The sequence below is a fragment of the Pteropus medius genome, unplaced genomic scaffold (genome assembly GCF_902729225.1).
Source record: "Pteropus medius unplaced genomic scaffold, Ma_sr-lr_union100, whole genome shotgun sequence".
NCBI classification, from domain to species: domain Eukaryota; kingdom Metazoa; phylum Chordata; class Mammalia; order Chiroptera; family Pteropodidae; genus Pteropus; species Pteropus medius.
Genome location: NW_024345479.1, coordinates 3,803,055 through 3,822,627, shown reverse-complemented (window position 1 = coordinate 3,822,627; position 19,573 = coordinate 3,803,055). Strand labels below are relative to the sequence as shown.

Genomic DNA, 19,573 nt, shown 5'->3' with positions numbered 1-19,573 from the left:
TTAACCTCTATCTTTCCTTCCACTTTCTAAACTCCTGCCCTTGGCCATTGTGGCACTACCCAGCGTACCTGCGCCTTCCTCCAAAAGTCACACCAGTTTGGCTGTTGGAGTAGACTCCAAGGGCATGGAGACTGGTCTGCTTTTTTGAGGAAAGCCACGTACCCTGTGCTTACACCAACTAGCCCCTGGAGGTGAGAAAGGCCACACTGTAGGAGAACCAGGGTCTCTCTGCAGGTGAGGGAAATGGCAGCTTACTTGCTTATAAGTTTCCACAGGATAGTGCTTTGCCCAGCCAACAGATTTTTTTCCCCCAATCCCCTATCCATCACGATTTTTAGAGACTGCACTGGAGGTGGGCTGTATTGGCATTTAATTGTGATAGGACTATTTCAGCCATGAGTCTCCATGATTCAACTTCCCATTTACTCCACTCAGCTAGTTGCTTCTGAAATTGCTCTTAGCTTTGCACATGCCACACTACCAGTCCTGGAAGAACTGAGAGGGAATGTGAGGGCCCTAACATTGTCTCCCTTCTGCCACCATCTCACAAGACCACCTGCCAAGAAGCAGCATGTGAGAGACACTGTGGTATTGCAGGTCAAAGTGCTGGCCATAAGTCAGGATGGACTTACTCTGCCACCTGCTCTCTGTGAGGCCTTAAGCAAGTTATTTGCCCTCTCTTTGTGTGATCTTCCCACCTGTGAAATGAGGATAACAATAGTAGCTATCATAGAGGGATGCCATGAGAAGTCCAGAACCAATGTCTACAAAGTGCTTAGAGTAGAGCTCTGGCATACAGTGAGCACTCAGTAAATGCTGGCTGTTATTAATTTGGTGGTGTTTAAATAGGAAGTGTTACTTCCTTGAAGAGTTGGGGGGATAGCTAGTTCCCTGCCTCCACCAGCCAGACCTGAGACAGTCCAGTTTCCTCCCTCATTTTCAGCTCTATGTAGGAAGCAGGTAAAATTGAAAATCTTGAGCAGATGGAATGTGGAGCACACCTTCTGCTCCGGTCCATTTTTATTGTGAGGACAGGTGCTGGGTAAAGGGACAGACAACAGTAACGTTGGATTGTGCTAACATTGCATACCTATCAAACGTCAGATGATTTGGGCCTCTCACATTTGCTTCATTACAACAGGTAAATGCGCTTTGTGGAGAATATTTAGCATTGATGGTGCTGTCTCCTTCCTCTTTGAGATAGGACCTACACAAGCCTCATTATCTCTATGTTGAAGACCGTGTAAGTGAGATCTCCCTTCCAGAATATAATAACACTAGGTTTCCTAGTAGAGAGAAGAGTGCCTGTAACACATACCAAGTCAATACAAAAATACTTTTTCCTAATCAAAATAACATATGGGTTATCAAATTAAATGCACTACCTCACATTAATCATGGGATAATTAGCATTTGCTACATGGCGGGCATTCTCCTTCCCATGAGGGAAAACCAGAGCACTCGAGGTTTTCATCCAAGACCACAGAAATGTTCATCCTGGATCATATGGTTTCAAGGTTGGTATCCGGTGGGATTTCTGAACATCCGTGTTGAGCACATGGGGGCCCATGATTTTTAAGATCTCATTTGCAGAAGATTAAACTGCAGAGAACTACCACAAAGAAATGCTAAAGCAACACATGAAAAATGGGAGGCTTTTCTGAGCCCTCTCTCACCCTTCCCCAAAATTATTTTACAGGCTAGCACAGGCCCAGTTTCATAATTCGAGATTCCATAAAAGGAATACTTTGATCAGGTTTCTCTTTGGCTGGGTCCTCAAGGCCGGAATCCAGCAAGGCACCTGAGACCATTGAAGAGCTGTAACTGGGGCCTTGCAGCAGCTGCAGTGGCAACAGAATCCGGCTGTGTTCTCTAGAGAGATTACAGGAGAACAAACAGAAAGAGAAAGAGACCTCCCTGGGAATTTCTGTGCACATTCTGATGCTGCCCACACTGCCCTAGAGGGTTATTATAGACCCAGAAACCAGATTGCTTTAGAATAAAGCATATAACTGGGTTTGGTTTTATAAATTTGACTCAAATGAAAACAAGCATTCTATGGAATTATTTTTCCCCCTCTGCAATTGTCAGGACCCACAGGAAGGGGAAACGGTGATCATAGGAGGTCTAAGGGAAGAAAAAGGCAGACACCAACAATACAAAGTTTATGAAAAAAGCAAATTCCAATATCATAGGAAAGCAACACTGCCTGGGGGGACGTCGAAGAAGAGTCAGTGCCGCCATCAGGCTCCCTCCGAGCTCCTTGGCCTTTTCTCTCTCACTCCCAAGCACACTGGGCCCGCAGCACACAACGCTGTTTGGCCAGAGAGCAAAACCAGAATCGCCCTCTTCCTTCTAGCTAGACTATCCCCCGGGTCTTAGCTGATGAAATCCTACACATTGTGCTCGGATGTGTCTCCTCAGTGACTCAGCTGGAACTGAGCTCTGTTTTAGCCCTTACCGCAGCAATTTGTTCAGGTCTTTCTCTCCCAATTAGTAGGTGCTCAATTATTATTTGTAAAATTAAGTGCGGTGCATTCCAAGTATTACAGTCAGCACAAAGTGAGTTTAATATCTTATACATCAAGACCACACCACACAGATAATATGCAAATATTTTAAGGTAACAGTTGAGATTACCAAATACACACTAGAGAATTAAATGCATTATTAGCATCTTGCTCATATTTTCCACATTGCCCGAATAGGTGCTATAGCATCCACAGACTTACAGCATGTGCTGGGGAATGGTTTCTATTTCCACTTTTCTGCATGTTCCCTTTGCACTTCGAATCTTTCTGTTGCACCTGTCACCAGAGCACCTTGACATCTGGTTACACGTTGATACAGTTGGCATTTTTTAAGCTTCTGTCACTTTGCTTTGTTTGGGGGAAGTAATCTCCCTCTTTTTCAGTTCTAGTCATTTTTTTTAACGTAATCCTCTCTGTACCGGTTTAGCCGATGTCACAGTGGCACTTCAGAAAGGAGCCAGGTGTCATGGGACTCTGACTCCTCTCTGTCCCTCTGAAGTGGAGTCAGTGTCCTGTTCCTTTCAGCCTCTCATTAGCGTCCCTGACATTGTGCCAAGAGTGTTGATTGAAATCAACTCTCTGGATACTGGTGCTCATTTGTGATGCCCCATGGTTCTCTTACACATTCACACAATTAACAGAATCTTCCTCAACTCTTTTCCCAATTGAGATGAGAAATTTGGGAATCAAGTAGAGCATTTAATGTAATAAGTAGACAGTAATCTTTGGAAGTTGATTTGTTTAAAACCTCTGTAAGGTTAGGGTCCCATATGTCCTGTTAGGAGCAGAACCATTATAATCTATGACTGTTTAAAGTTGAGCTGGCACATAAATTTTAATTCTTTCTTAAATGAATATGTATTTCAGTAGCTGTAATGCTAAGATGCCTAATAATATTCTTCTAAAGAAGTACAAAAGCTCTTTAGCCTAAAAGAATATATATTTTTCAAAATATATTTTAAAATTAAAATTAAAGCCTCACCTTATAGATGAATAAAAATGAGAATTTTGGCTGTTTAACCCATCCTCTTCTGTGAGCAAAGAGACTTTTTTCTATAGCCCTTTACTCAGTTATCTTGGCTTTGGAGTCTGAAACATACCAGTTTGATTTCATCGAAGGATCCGAGATGAAGTGTATGCTTCTCTGCTTATATCATGCCCTCTAAAGCCAGGAGGGGGCTTAGAGGCGTACCCTTCCCCCCTGGCTGTGGAGGGCACTTTCTTTCACTATGTGATGGGACCCCCTTACTCACTCTTTCAAAGGCCACAGCACCCAGCCTCTCACATCAATAGCTAGGCCTCTTGACTCGAGCCCACTTTCAGCCACCTGGGAAGTACAACATTAGATAGAACAGATGTGGGGATGGGAGCTTCGCTGTTCATATCCATCACTGTAGAGCTTAGCAATGGTGGTGAATGAAATGTAAAATCTATGGCCAGCATTCTGCTTTCTCTCTAGGTGACTCCACAGGCACAATGGAAATTAGAGTATCTGGTCTGGAATTGAATCTCATAGAACAGATTTTTACCTTTTCCATTTTTGTTTCATGACTAGATTAAGTGCTGTTGCCTGAAAGAATAAAGGAATCAAGTTTTAGTTTTCATTTTTATCATTACAAATACGTTTACATTCTTCTATTTTACAAATGCAAAGAGCAGGCGAGCCACTTTCAATAATTTATTTTAAAATCGATGCTAATGAGGTTATGTCTCGTCAGTGGCCGAGTTTTACAATAAAGTCTGATTTATTTAGAAAAGATCTTTGGTGTAGCTTCCCATCTAATGGTGGTGGGAAGGAGGTGGAGTAGCAGGCATGGTGACCCTCCAACTTCGGATCCAATTTGTAATTCACAGCGGAGATCTGACCCAATTTACATTGATTAGAATTGGGAGGAAGAGACATCTGCGCACAGACAGCAGAGGTAGAATAAACGCTCTCTGCAAAAGTGCCTAAGCACAGCAGATTATTGGGCTTTTGTGACTGAGTTGTTTGATATCAGCAAAAGAGCTGCTCTCTGTCCAAGTTGCCGGGTATCTCTAAAACGGGAGATGTACCAACTCTTCTGTTAAGAAGAGTTGTTTTCAATCCTGTGAAATTAGTTCCGTGTCAAAAAGGAAAAGCAGCATAGCAGAGGAAGGAAGGAAGTAGGCAAGTAAAAAGATAATGTGTAAAGAATAATGTTTAACATGATTTATTTTATCGCGATCTATTTCTGATATTTGCTTTCACTCCTCCAGTATCTCACATCTTTATTCCTCATGGTGGGGTCGAGGGAGCACTGTAGGTGGTAAGGAGGAAAACTCTCTGCTGTGTGGTCAGACATGGAGATAAGAAGAGTTGAGTCAAGATATCCTGTAGGGTAAATATATATTGGTAACAGGTGACTTACTGCCCCAGAGAATCAATCTCTTAATTTTTATTTTTGTAGTGGAACTGTATCATTTTGTATGTGGAATCAGTTTTTCCTTTAATGTCCCACAGTGTTCTAACATATTTTTATGCTGATTTGTCTTACTTACAAGCTTAGAGTTTACTTCCCACAGTCTGACATATCAGAATTCAAATTGTCCTAATAACCTTATATTTTTTAAAAAAAAAAAGTCAGGAGACTGTCCCCAAGCCATCTCCTCAAAAATTCCATTCAGTGGCATAACTAGGAGGAAGCAAGACAGGTAAATGCCCTAAGACCCAGAAAGAGAAAGGAAAGGAAAGATAGCCAGAAGAAACTGAGTATTCAGCCCTCAAAATGTTGTTTATTATGCCCCATTCACTCTATGGGTGTGTGTGTGTGTGTGTGTAGAGGTGATGAGAAGATAGCAAGTGTATTTGTGCCCAGCTGCTGTGTTATCAGGTAGCATAAAGTCTGAGACGAAACAGGTTAATGAGAGTAAGAAGCATAAGCCAATCATGCTGTGACTTTGACCACTGAAACACTTGACTGGAGTTAGACTTAGAACCCATTGTGTACCTGCAGCAATTAATTGAAAGACCATTCCAACTGCCCTCAGGAGCTTACATTCTAATGAACAGGGCAGGCTGAATAACACCAGTAAAAAGATAACTATAAGCCCCAAGTACTAAATACATAAAATTATGTACATGACTAGCTTCTGTTACAGTTGAACAAAGCTTGATACAGTTGAACAAAGCTTAATAATTAATCACAGAGGGTTTAAATGTATGCACACACACACACACACACACACACACACTAACTCTAGATACTTAAATGTATCTAGGTACATTTAAGTATCTAGATAACACATTTTGAATTCTAGAAGGGGAGAGGAAATGATTATGATTTTGCCTTAGGGCACCTAAATTACCCAGTGGATTGGAAGCTCCAGGAGGGCAAGGATCCTGCCAGTCTTACCCATTGCTGCATCTCCAGTTCCTAGTGCAGCGACTTGCATATAGTAAGCACTTTAAAATGTTTGTGAATAAATGGGGAGGAAGAGAGGGGAGGACCAGTTCGAAGGTGAGAGATGATTTTTTTAAAAAGAACATTATTTTCTTAAAGAAGAGAGCATGATGAGTTCAGAGGAAGAAGACCTGCCAGTCAGTATAAAGAACACAGGCTGTTTGCTAATGCTGATCATCTTTATCCCCTCAGATGAAGAGCATGATCTACAAGAGGATGAGAGTGGCACTCAACAAAAAGGAGGTATGAGAGCTTCGTACAGGTACCGGCACCGGGTAGGACATTGGAGCTTTCGACGGGAGAAAGCACCTTCCTTACATTACAGGACTTGCTAATTAGAAGAATACCAGTGTGCTGACCTTAAAAGCCCCAAATAAGATGACTGGATAGGGAAATATCTTAACTTTAAAAGCAGCCACCCATTCGCTTCAATTAATGTTCCCAGAACAGCTAAGATTTATCCTAGAGAGGGTGGAAAGCCAAACCAGATATTTATTTTTTCCTATCAGTAGTTCTGAAATCAGTGCAGGGGAAATAGAATTGCCTCATCTCTAAGAGATCAGAGGATTGAGAATGGGAAGAATGGAAATGTCTCCTCTCTGAGAGGCCCGGAGATTGCAAGTTCAGAGGGGAATGGAAATATGTCAGATCTGAAAAGTGAACGTGGGGTGAAGGATAGAATGGCTTGCTGATGCTGACTACTGATGGCCTGGTTTAGTTCCAGGCATGTCTGGAAATGAATATGTAACAGTTTTGTTGAATACAAAATTACATCTTATTCATCCCTGACTGTTAACCACGCTTCAGGCTGTTAGTGAGCCCATCCTTTCTGAGGTCAGGTGCCCTTCTAAAGCCTCCTTAAGTGGACCAAAGACCTATTCTGTCGTTGTCAGTAAAGAAATGTGTGTTGCAAGGACCACCTTTCAAGGACATTCATTTCATCAGCAGAGCCTGAATTGTGGCTGATTTAGATAATAGCTGATTTTTTCTTATTGATTCTATGAAAGTGTTAAGCCTCGGAGTTATTTCCTTCCTCCTCTCTCTGCTACCTCTCCATTTCTCTATTCCTACCTTTTCGCATTCTCCTCTCTCTTCCTTTTCTTGTGCCTTTTCTCCTCTTCTTTATCCACTCAGCAAAGCCCCTTTTCCTGGTTCATTCTCTATGGGAAGCCAATATGTAACAGGTTTAGTGAAGGGCCCATCTTCATAAATGCCTAACTTCTCCCAGGGGAGAGAAAAGACAGCAAAGAGTCATGTGCCAAAGCAGAAGAGAAAGAAAGAACAGAGGGGAATATGAAGCAAGAGTGTTAGTGTAGCTTCAAGTAACTACCTCATGTGATCGAGTCCATTCTGAAACGTATTTTCTACTGTTTTCCACTTGCTCTATGGACTTCCAGCAGAAAATCTGTTTCCTGACCAACCCATGTCCCACATATGTCTTTGCTCAACCAACTTCCATTATTGGTGCAGGAAAGAAACACTTCATGTAGACAGCTTGGATGGAATAACTGGAAGCTTCCTATAGCCCACATTATATTCAACTCCATTCAGGAAGCAGAAGTCTTCTGGCAAAAGTCTAAAATTCAGTTTCAGACTCTTCCCTCATCTCATTTCCTCTTTCCGCCTCTCTTCCTAAAGTTTTATCTAGGGAGTAAGGGGAGATTTATTTCTTAACTGTTCCAGCAGCTATAATTCAAGTAAGTTTAAAAAAAAAAAAAAAAGCTTTTGTTCCTCGTGTTTCCTGCCTCCAGAATAGGTGCTATTAAAGTGCAGTGAGCTCTACATATGTTTCCATGGTTTATACTTCCCACCAGTTACAATGATTGGTGACTTAGTGATGAGAAAACAGAGGACTTTTCGCTCTCTCTGCAGAATCTGAGGCAGGAATTTTTATTATTTGTGTTTACTTACTTATTAAATTTATACAGTGTCTTTTTCTGAAGGAACGACAAATATGTAACATACAAATATTATCATTTAGCATTATAACAGTAAAATACAGAGGTCCGAGACCATGGTAGGCAGCCCCAGTGAAGGTGTATAAAAGGCAGGAGCTCTAAGACAGTGTGAATTCTTATGTAATAGGCAAGCTATACAAGTTTGGTTCTCTTAGTTTTTCTCAGGTGTCACATGCCTTTTAAGGGAGAAAAAAAAAAAAAGCTTTTCTCTTAAAATATACTGTGGCCAGCAGGATTACCTTTAAAATCCACACACTTTTCTCCACCATTCCAAGGATCCTGTTCCCAGAATGTGGAGCTTTCCACTGATGGAACTGCTAATGTTTTTAAAACCCAACTAGATCGTATCAGAAGAGGGGAAAAAACAAAATTCAGTTTATCCTTATTGAGTGTTAATGACCCTGGAAGATGTAATTTCTTTTATTTTATTCTGTTACCTAGAAAATCTATCACAGCCTTGTAGTATTGATTGTTCAATCTATAAAGAGCTTGGTTTACAGCATGACTGTTAGTAACAGGGTTATTTTAATGAGTGACTCTTCAACACCTCAGATTTTCACTAAATTCCAACCCATCAGCCTAACAGTCTAACGCTAAATGTCTTCGGTGATGAGAGCTTATCTCCCTTCCCCATCATGAGAAGGCAATGTCCAGGTAACCAAAAGTAAAACTCATTCTGTGCCGTTTATGTGAAAACAAATGGCCATTTCAAATAAAATGAGTATGCCACGTCAAATAGAAAGCAGAACTGGAGGTCCAGGTCATTCTTAGATACATCAAATCTCTGACCGAGGAAGATCTTGAAGCAGTCTATTTTCACTCTGAAATTGTGGGCAAACTCAGTGAAAGCAGAGCGAGCCCATATTCAGTAGTGTCTGCAGGGCAGAAAAATGGTCATTGACGAGCATTCCATCTCAGAGGCACTCTTTCCACTTTAGTGCCCACCAACAGGGTGAACTATTACATTAAAAAAAAAAAAACAGAGGGAAGCCACAGAGGTATTTGCAGCTCTTACTTTTTGAAACTTATTTCCCAAGACCAAACATGAGTTGATCATCAGCCAGCTACAATTTTAGCCCAATGAAAGGAGCACAGAAGATGAAAATCTGGATCAGAGAGTGTTCCCACTTCAAGATCATAGTTATAGCATTAAGGACCATAATAACTTCACAGCTCAAGATTAAAGAGCTATAAAAACAAGCAAATGGTATTGTTCAGTTGCTCTTCCTGTTCTGGTGTCATAGTCAGTGAGCTTGGCTCATGGGTTTTTCATAGGTTTCCTCTGAATTAGTTAATAAGATATCAGACTAAGTCTGCTTTAATGGACCGGACATGGTGGCCTCTTCTGGCCTGGCCTAGTGAGCATTTCAAGTCTCTTCCAATGTACCACTGCTTTAGTCTTCTTTGTCCAAGTCTCAGCAATCTGGGCTCTGCCAAGGACTGGCTTTAACTGTCTTCAACTGTCTTCTCGTTCTGTCTCTATCATTTGTTAAGTAGTCATACCCAATGCCAGGCCTTGTTGGCAGAGTGCTTTTGCTCATCCAGAAAATGTAAACAACATACTGACCTGCCTTTAGGCTCTTTTCTTTGGTTATAGTTTGAATTCTGGAACTAACCAATTGTCCCCCAATCAAAAATCCTAGGTGACATATGAACTCTGGAAAGAATATAGTCAGGTTCTATTGTCCCTAAGGAAGAGGAGTGGCAGGAAGGTGTCCTGGTCCTTTCACCTTAGAACTCACCATGTGATAGAGGCTTATTTTCAAATATTGACTCTGTCAGCAGTAGCACCAACTTGGCCTCAGTTACATGAAAATTACTGTCACTAATTATAAAAAATTTAGAATGACAAATGCTTTGCAATAAATACCTAGAAAAGAGAGAAAAACAATATTTTTTTTTAACTTTGTTGCTATTCTTTCTGTGACATTCTGTTTGCTTGGAGCTTAGTTTCTCTTATGTGAGATAAAGAAAATAAGATGCAGGCCCCCTTTTTTTTCTCTAGAAAAACTCCTTCTCAGCTCTGCTTGCAATTTAAATGCCGTGATCATACCCATTAGCTTCTCTATCATTGTAATTGTTGTTAATTGTTATAACTGTTTTAGTTATTAGTGGTGTCATTATTGCTCTAGGTCCTCTGTCTGTTTTATGCTGAATATATTAGTGCTTTGCTTTGAATTACCAGGCTTTATTTAGTGCAGAGTTACGTTCTTTTTGGAGAGACATTGAGAAATGCTGGCATTAAGCTTTATTCTTTTGTTTTTCATTCCAAATGGACAGACTGGAAAAAAATAATTAGATGGAATAATGTCCTCAAAATGAGAATGAGGGTGTTTTGAATTAATTAAATGGTCAGAATGCGGCACCATTTCTGATCTTAGATTGCTGCCAGAGTAGTGTAAAACTAAAGGAACTCTAGTCCAGCCCACAGAGGCAATCCTCTCTCAGGCTCCCAATTCCTCACTGATTTAAAGATATCACAATCTCCTCATGCATCACTTGTTATCAGTGAGTTGCGCAAGTTTAGAGAAAAGCTGGACTGGCCTTGCAGACTTCCCGGCCTTCACACTTCTCCTGGGGCCAAGCTTCAAGAATTAAGCTCCTCAGCCTTACCTCTTCCCCTCTTCAAGGTCTTTAAATAATACCTATCCTCAGTCAGGTTTTTATTATATAACTAAAGCTTCAGGAAGCTTTTCCTGACCCCTCCAACTAGGTTAGATTCCCTATCGTGCACCTTCAACATCTCCTTTGCCAACATTGTAATCATAAATACATAAATCTTTGTTTCACCGTGCCTCCCCGACTGGATAGTAGCCCTGAGGGCAGGGACCATGTATGGCCAATGCAGACTTCCCAGCATCTAGCATAGTCTCTGGCACTGAGTAGGTGCTGTGTACATGCTTGTTGAATCCTAAGGAGTAAATGCAGTGACGTGTACACACTTACACATAAATGCAAACTACATTGGGAGCTGCAGTGCAGAGTACAGTCTCATCCAGTCAAGGTGTCCCTCCTCTCCGATTTCCTTAATACTGGCATACCTCTGCCTAGATAGCAAGTCCAACCTTTTCCTCATTTTTATTTCTTCATTCTGCTTATTTTTTCAGAGCTTTTTTTTTTTTTTCTGTCATGGTTCTGATGATTCTGACTCTTTGGCTAGGCTGACCTATCTCCTGGATTCCTGAGCCCCATCTTCTTTTGGCCTTCGACTTATGAAGAACTAAAAGCATTGTCCGTCCTTATTTTTTCTTGGAAGGTTTTTGTTCTCCTCTTAGATTCTTGCTTTCTCTGTGGACTACTATGCTTGTAGAATAGGTCTTTTTCCAGGTGTTCTCCCCAGGGGCTTTATAAACCCGATTTCAAATCACTTTTTTACATATATACTCAAAAGGTACTCATAATCCTAGGTGCTATCCTACATCCAGGCACGGGGGGAGCAGTACCCCGCGTTGACCATCTGCTATGCCAGAAAAAGCCAAGATAACTTTGTCAGCCTTACCATTTGGATATATCAAGTTATGTTTTTTAAATCTGTTCTTATAAAATGATTTTCTTTACCATATATAATACCATGAAAAATACTGATGTCAATATACTTTTCATTCCAAAATTTAGTCAAACTCTTGGGATGATTAATCAACTCCATTATAACTAAAAATTCATTAACATATCCTCTGGGAAAACTACTTTCACTTTTCAGGGGCTGATATTTCTCTATTTCATGCACTGATATCCAAAAAATATATCCCTTGTATTTTCAGTTGTTAGCATGTTTATCTCAATGTGTTTTTCTTTCAAAAATATTCTTAACTCTGTGATAGAATGTCTCCAGCATAGTTGCCTTATTTGCTGCCCTCTGTTGTCTATTGCATATACAAACCATTTTCTGTGAATAGAAAACATGCCTGAGTTTCTCTATGGTTAACATTTTTACTTGTTTTCAATATCTAAGTCTTAACTAAATAGCTCTGCCCCTCCTGTTTTTGTGCACTTTAAGATTCCTACTAAAGATTCCCTTTTCCAAAATATATAGAGATTTTGTTCCCCTGTGCCTTTATTATTTGAATTGTTCATAAGTAAAGAACAAGTTTAAAAAAAAAAAAAGAAAAAAATATAGCCAGGGCCTCTGTCCCCCCACTGCCACTTGCCCCATCCATTTCCATGCTTAGTGACCAGGCCCGTCCCCATCACTCCTCACAGGAGGGTCAAGACAAATGAAGGGAAAGGCGGAAACTGGTAAAATAGAGTCCCTGAAAATCACTTGAATTTTGATTAGAACTCAGGACTCCTGACTCACATTGATGGGAATTTCATCTTTGGTGCTTTGCTTACAGCTCTCATACATCGCATCCTAAGGAACAGGGAGCACTGCCACATTATCCCTGATCTAGTGGGCATTAGCTCTCCTGCCATTCAAGTCCCCAGATCCTCTCCCATTTTGTACTCTAGTGTTTAACCTTTCCTGGTAGAAGAAGATCAATACAAATTCTTCATTGTTAAGAATCGATGGCTGTCCTGTGGCATCACTGCCATCTAGTCTTGCTGAGAAGCCCAGTAAATTTCTCCAGCTGTTTCTAAAGCTTGGTTTGTCGTCTTGAGTTGCTTTCATTTTTAATGCAGATCACTTTGGTTTCTATTCCCCTAGGGGCTTGCAGATAAATCTTGGCAGACATGTTCAGGGTCTACAAATGAGATGCTGGAAAAGGGCCAGCCCACCCAGAATTTAGTCGTAATGGATGAGACACCCTTTGGTTCCACTTAAAGACTGAGCTATTCATTTCCGTATTTATTGGTGATTACCTCACATAGTACCTGGGTGGGAAGTGCCCGGGATGAAGTTCCTGTGAAACAGAGGATGCCAACATGTAAGACTGTGATACAGACACATGCTAGCTGACTCAGCCTCTCTTGTAAATAGGAGGTCAGAGACTTATACGTTCCTTCAAAGGCATAATAAAAAGAAGTACCGGATGGTTTAGACATCCTGGGTCAAGAAAGTCTAGCAGAAAATCTCTTTGTGCTGCTTACTTACAAATCAAATGAAAAATTATCTGCCTGATTTTCTTTTATTAATAAATAAATATATTTATCATATTATTGAAGAGTATCGACTTAGGGTGATCTGTAAATATTTAATGTTAGTTAATAATCTCCTTCTCCCACAGTCCTTTGCTCATGCTGGCTGTATCTCATCTCAACCCCCTGAATCATAGGTTTCCAAGGGGCAATATCAGAACCCTGGTTTCCATTTACAGCAAAAATGTGGGCTCCATAGAAAAAACCAGTCTTTTTAACTTTGATTTCTCCCCTCTTTGATCAGTGGACTATGCCAGTTATTACCAGGGCCTATGGGATTGCCGTGGTGACCAGTCAGACGAACTGTCCTTCCAACGGGGTGACCTCATCCGAATTCTGAGCAAGGTAAAGACATAGAATTTGGGGCTTGGATCAAAAGTCGATTTTTTTTTCACTCTTGATGATGTAGTCACCATAACCAGAATTATTCCGTGTCTTATACTTCTCTTGTGTGTATTACATGGCTCCCTCACACATAGAATAAGTTCTCATTGGTTTATAATTCCTAGGGAAAATTTTAATTGAAAATTCAGATTCAGGAACCAATTTTCAAATTTAAAAACATACTAAAGTAGATATAATACTAAAACTATGCCAATCAAAATTTGATCATTTTAGGGTCTGGTGCTTAAAAAGTCATCACTATATACATAATTTATTACCATCTAATACTCTTAAAAATATTTTGGCTAGGTCAGCTGCCGTATTTTATTTATAAATAAACAAGACTTTAATATAATTATGTATAGGGGAGGAGTCAGAGCTGGCTAGCTCAATTGGTTTGAGCAAGTGCCAATAAGACCAAGATAGTAAATTGAACCCCACAAGGGCCAGCTAACTTTACTCTCTTCCTCAGTCACAAAGTGAACCCCCAACCCCAGCTAGTCATCTCACAAATAGTGTTATTGATCATAAAAGAATTGGGGGGGGAGGATTATTTTAGATCCATCACCAATGTGAAGAAGACTCAAAATTTATGGGCTACCAAGGAATCAATAGCATCATCTTTGTAAAGAAAGGCTACACGTATCCTATATCAGTCGGCTAAGGAAATAGGTTCTATCTCTGAAAAATCTTATTTAAAAGTTCTCTGTATGACGTCAATCAATATCTACAGACATATTTTTGAAATAGGTACAATTTGTTCTTTAATTGATGAGTACATGCATTTTATAAAGGAAAATTGAAAACTCACTGTGTCATTAACTCATCATTTGCCGTTTATCTTTTTTCTGTAAACATGACTACCTTGGCTAAGGGTTTGTCTGAGTTTGAAATATACCATCGGCTCCTTAGGAAACAGATTAGGGCTGACTCAAGGTACCTTTCAGTGGTTCCAATGAGTCCCTTCCAAATGAGGACCAAATTCAGACCTAACTTTTTTAAGAAGAGTTGGAGACCTGCAAGACTCTGAGAGTACAATCTTCTGGTGATTTCCTCCAGAGTCCTAACTCAGCACCACCCTGGTGCCATTCCGGTGCAGCTCCAATACACCAAGAATAAATTGGAAGCAAGGAAGGGAGTGGACATTGGCCTGATTGGTATTTCAAATGCCCGAAAGCAAGATTTGCCGTGTAATAGAATTTGTGTACATTACCACACTGGCATTACAGGGGTAATCGAGTTATCCACTCAGGTGTGACCAGGCCTCTGTTTGCCCAGAGCCTGCAGGTGAACAAATTAACTGTTTACACTGTCTGAGGTGCCTGCAGCAGGGGAGGTGGAGCAGAGGTGGGGAGGAGAACAGAGCCTGGCTGTCTGCTGGTCTTCTCTGTTCGTCATGATTATTTTGTTTGTTTTGTATGTCTTTTGCCTTTGTTAATGGCTTCTCACTGGGGGTGCCTTTCTTCCATTTAGAAGTGGCTATGTGGTGACTTGCCCTGCAGTACGGAGCTGCCTGCAGTTACCATGGCCATTGTATTTCTAAGAGATATCAAAGAACAAGGGGAGCCTCCCCAACCTGTTGTTTTTGTTTTTAACCTGTCCCCGTTCCCTTCCTCCATTATTAAAAGCTACTATATCAGAGTTCCATTCAGTGAGAATACCTTGCTGCCCTGGTTCATTTGGGCTTCTTTCTCCTCTTCTGGAAGGTCATGCACCAGTCCATTCTATCCCTTTGCAGTAGCACATTTCTTCCCCGCAAAGCCACCCCGGCTGCCTCTCTTCTCCATGTCGCTAATCCCTACACATCGGAGGAGGAAATAAGATGGTAGCTCGGCTGAAGTTTCTCTCATAAAGTTTCATTCCTGTTAACATTGGCTTGGGGAGCCTTTTGGGTTGGATTTACCTTTATTATATTACCTAACTCAATAAGAGTCCCTGGCCAGGAAGGAACCTTCAAAGGCCACCCAATCCATTTCCTTGCCTCTAAGAAACCCAAATTAACCAGTTCAGATAGAGAGAAAAGAAGATTCTACTATCATTCCCAACTGTCTATCTATTCAGACATTAAGTAACTTCTACTAATCTCTGGAATTTTCTCTCATATGGATGCGAAATATATTCCAGTTCAGCCCTAGCTGGCTTCCTTCGTTAGAGTCAATTATATTCTTCAGCCTGCCTCTTATACCTAGAAGAACAGAACTGGCCCAAGTCAAAGTTAGTCCAGAAAAACAGTGTCTATAAATCTCCATTTTACTTTTTTCTCTGCCAGTAGAACCTTTGTCAGGCAAGAAAGGCCAGCTGTTCAGAAGCCTAGAGAAGTCCCTTTGCCTGAGAAACACAAGACAAGACTCAGCTGAGTGCAGCTCCACTTACCTGGACCCGCTTCTCACTGGGGGTCCCTTTGAAATAAGGGAGTTAGGTTGAATGACCTCGAAGGTTCCTTCCACCTCAAACATTCCCATTCTAAACATGGTGAGGCTGACACTGCAAAATTGCTAAAGAAATTCCACACAAAAATGTGTTTTAGAGTAAATGTTTTATTCAGAGTAAATGAACAAAAAAAAATCCAATTATGAACTCTCTTGTTTTGGGCCCTCATAAATGCACCTCTCTCATTATATGATAAAAGATATATTTTGAAGTGGGGTGGAGGGACGAATGGATAACAGGAAATGGCCCCTAGATGAGGAGGTGAGGTGGGGGTGAAGGTAACAGCTTTATTCTTGGGCTTCTGCTGCCCCCTGCTGTTTCTTAATAGTTGCCCAAGTATGATCCAACCTTGAATTCTAGAATCCCAGGGCCAGGGGAGTCTATTAGGGCCTTGGGGCCTTTGGGCAGGAAGGATCCCAGAAAGAAAACTATTTATTCTTAAAAAAAAAAAAATTCCAGAGAGGGTGATTGGCTAGGCAAGGAAATTGCACCCTATCATAAGTAACCAAATGCCCATCACCTCTCCTATTCTTAGGGAAGCAAGTCAATAACAGATAGGTTACTTATGTGACCCTGAGCAAAGTCACTTAATCTTGCTAATCCTCAGTCTCCTCATCTATAAAAATTGGGCCAATTTCCATTCATAGGGTGTCGTGATGCTTACATTAGAAAATTTGTATAAAGAACTGCCTGGCATCTAAGAAATAGAAACTATTTTTATATTCCCCTCTTTTCCACTAACAGTAAACTTTTAGGGTCAATGTTAGGTGCATACTAGCAGTTCAGTAAATTATTGTTGCCCTGAGAGAGGAAAAAAAGGTAGCCTCTCTTGCCAAGACCTCTTCATAGAGATACTCAAAAGCACACACGGTTCTCACTTAGAAATAAACAAAAGTGAAGAGGCCGACATTGAAATCCACCATGCCTCAGACCAGGAAAAGTCGGAGAGATTTCATCACTGACAAAATTGATCGATTCCTCAAACTTCTCCTTTGGGGAAAGGCCAGAGCCATGTATCCAAGCTCTGAAACAGTGACCAATGGCAAAGTCAGCAGGACTCCCACTGACCCCCAAACACATCCAAACATCCCTCAGCCCCAAGCCATTTCATGCCCGCTTTAGTCACTGAGTTCCAATTTGGGTCTTAAAACATATTAAAGGGAGAATTTAATAACGAAGCAGATCTGCGCACCCAGAGGGTGTTGATGTTCCCGTGTTCCTTTCGAGCCCAGATATTTCTGAACAGCTTTTTCTGGTGCAGAGACTGAGCTTGGCTTCCACCCGGTGCAGGGACGCAGCTCAGCCCACAGCGGGTGTTTAGCGCTCTTCAGTGGCTCCAGATTGTGGCGCTTGTGCAGGTCTCCTCATACGTAACCGATAGCTCCTGAGAGCCTGCCTCTCGTAAATTACTTCCCACGATGCCTACGACCATCGCAGAATTCAAGTTTGAATAGAGCAGGAAAAAGGTGTTTGAAAGGCCTGTTCACTCAGCTGCATTTTAATTTCCTTTTCAATCTTGTCCCAATTAATTTCACAGAATTAATCTCACAGAAACAACTCGGCAGCGTTGAGGCTGCGGTTTTAGTGTGGTGGTCGCTCTGCCTGAACATGAAATAGGAGCCAATATAAAAATCCATCTGCTGTGTTTGAAATACACACCGGCTGCTGCTCAGTCCTGTCTGACATTCCAAACATCAACAGCGAGGGAAAGTGATTTGGGGGTTAGTGGCCATCAGCACTTGGCAGGGGTTCAACAACAGGTGTACTCCAAAAATCCATTCGGCCCGGGCACCAGGCATGACAGGGCAGGTGCTGAATCACCCTCCGTGCAGTAACGCCGCACCTTCGCTTAGTTTCTTTTATCTGAGGTTCGTAAGGCCCTTCTGTGAACCAGCACTGCTCCGGGCATTTATTATAAGTAGGAGAAAGGGAGATAAGGAGCCCGTTTGGATAAGACAAATCACAAGCTCCAGCTTTCAGAGAGGTAGCTCTGTCTTCCTGGCTCCACGGTCTCTTAGTAGGGACCCTTTTTTCTAAATAATAAAAGTGTTTGTTCTACTATGGGAGATAACTTAAACACTCATTTAAAAATGAAGCCTCCTGTTCCAGAAGTCATTTACTGTGGTAACATGAGCTATCCAGCAGATGAAAGAGAGAGAGAGAAATTCTTTCTCAATTGCCTAGAAAGGACAGGCGGTCCCTGAATGAGGTCTTGCATTTAAGGTAAATCGAGTCAGTAGGCTGCATTTCTTGAGCTTGTGTTGTGTGCTTCCTGATTTGGCCTTAGGCTCCTCCAAGATTTGTCCAGCTACTTATTCCCATGGAGCAACAAGTTGGGCGCCACGTAAAGTTCATACTTACATGGAGGCTTAGCTGGGGTGGAAGATATTCTTGTGGCCCAAACACACCAGGCTTTAGTTGTCTTCTCTGTTGATGCACTTGATATGAAAACAGGGAGCCTTACAGGCAAGGTCAAGTTTAACGTCAAACACATGTTGCTATGAGATGGCCATGGGCTTTCTGTGGACGACGATGGACCAATATTGTCACCCTGAGTGACATTTAGCTTCTAGCACTGGGTTGGAGCTACTTAAACTCAGGCTGGATCCTACCTCCAAACCCAGCTCCTAGTTACCGGAATACAGCAGGTCTGTACCCAGCACACCTGGACTATGTTAACGTACCCCCATGTCTGTTATAATGGGATTTTGAAAGCCCAGTGTTCTCCACCTACTCCCTCAAAGGACTTCTTGAAAGAATGTAGACCTTTCCCCTCCCTTGACCCCATCGTCTCCAAAAGAGATTTGTATGTTGTAAAAATTATCTGAATGCAGCAATACTTCCTTTTTTAAGTGTGCTTAGTTGAATGTGACAAGAACCCTCATAAAAACAGATAATTCCTTTGATTGCTTTAAATGAAGGTTTTGTTTCGTTTTGGTGTTTTGGTGTGTGTGTGTGTGTGTGTGTGTGTGTTTGTTTTTAATTTCAGGGCTCTGAGGGAAAGGAGGTGTTTGGTGACATCTAGTGTCCATTTAGGACTTCCTCAAGCACCATTACCTTCTGCTTGGCCGAGTGGGGGATGGGCAGGGTTATTTGGGAGGTGATCAGGAGTAGTAAGTGGGGAGAATATAGGCCTGGGGCGCAGGCTGCCCAAACAGTGTGATGAAACTGATCAATGCCTGTCAAAGAGCTATTATTCACCTCTGACCTAACCAAAGGAGGTGACAAAGGAGGGTACCATTGTAAAATATCTTTTCTTATTTATGATGATATGAAAGAGAAGCAGAAGCTGTCCCCACCACCCCATTTCATGTTAACAAGCAGGTCAGCACTGTGCTGTGATGACGAAGATGATGATGATGGTGGTGTTTTCTCTCATTAATAACCCCTATGGGAGGCTATAGAGTTAGGAGGATGGGAATGGGGTTTGGGGTCAGCTGGAAGGCAACGGTCATATACCGGTCAAATTCAGTAGAGGCCATTCCTTTCCCCCAGACAGGAACCAATCGTCTAGAACAAACCCTGGCAGCCTCATTCCTTCCAGGTAATTTTTATAAATGAGGGGACACCCATTCCAAGGGAGGACAAAAGGGAAAGGGTGTTTGTGTGTGCGTGTGTGTGTGTGTGTGTGCAAATGCGTGCATATAAACCTGCTAACAAGAGGCCAAACTGCATATCAACCATATCCTCCAAACTCTGGCCATTTATTATAAACCCATTTTTTAAAAAAAGAGAATAAAACTGGCATTTTCCACTTTAATCTCCTTATTCC

The 19,573-nt window shown here is 41.5% G+C and overlaps 1 protein-coding gene across 1 annotated transcript in view; it reads left to right on the top strand.

Moving 5' to 3' along the window:
- Positions 1–19,573, top strand: part of SKAP1 (src kinase associated phosphoprotein 1) — a 245,162-nt gene that overhangs the window by 212,207 nt on the left and 13,382 nt on the right. Inside the window, exons 10-11 of the mRNA XM_039873716.1 lie at positions 6,146–6,196; positions 13,232–13,332. Of these exons, the coding sequence (XP_039729650.1) occupies positions 6,146–6,196; positions 13,232–13,332 (152 nt within the window). The remainder of the gene's footprint in view (positions 1–6,145; positions 6,197–13,231; positions 13,333–19,573) is intronic.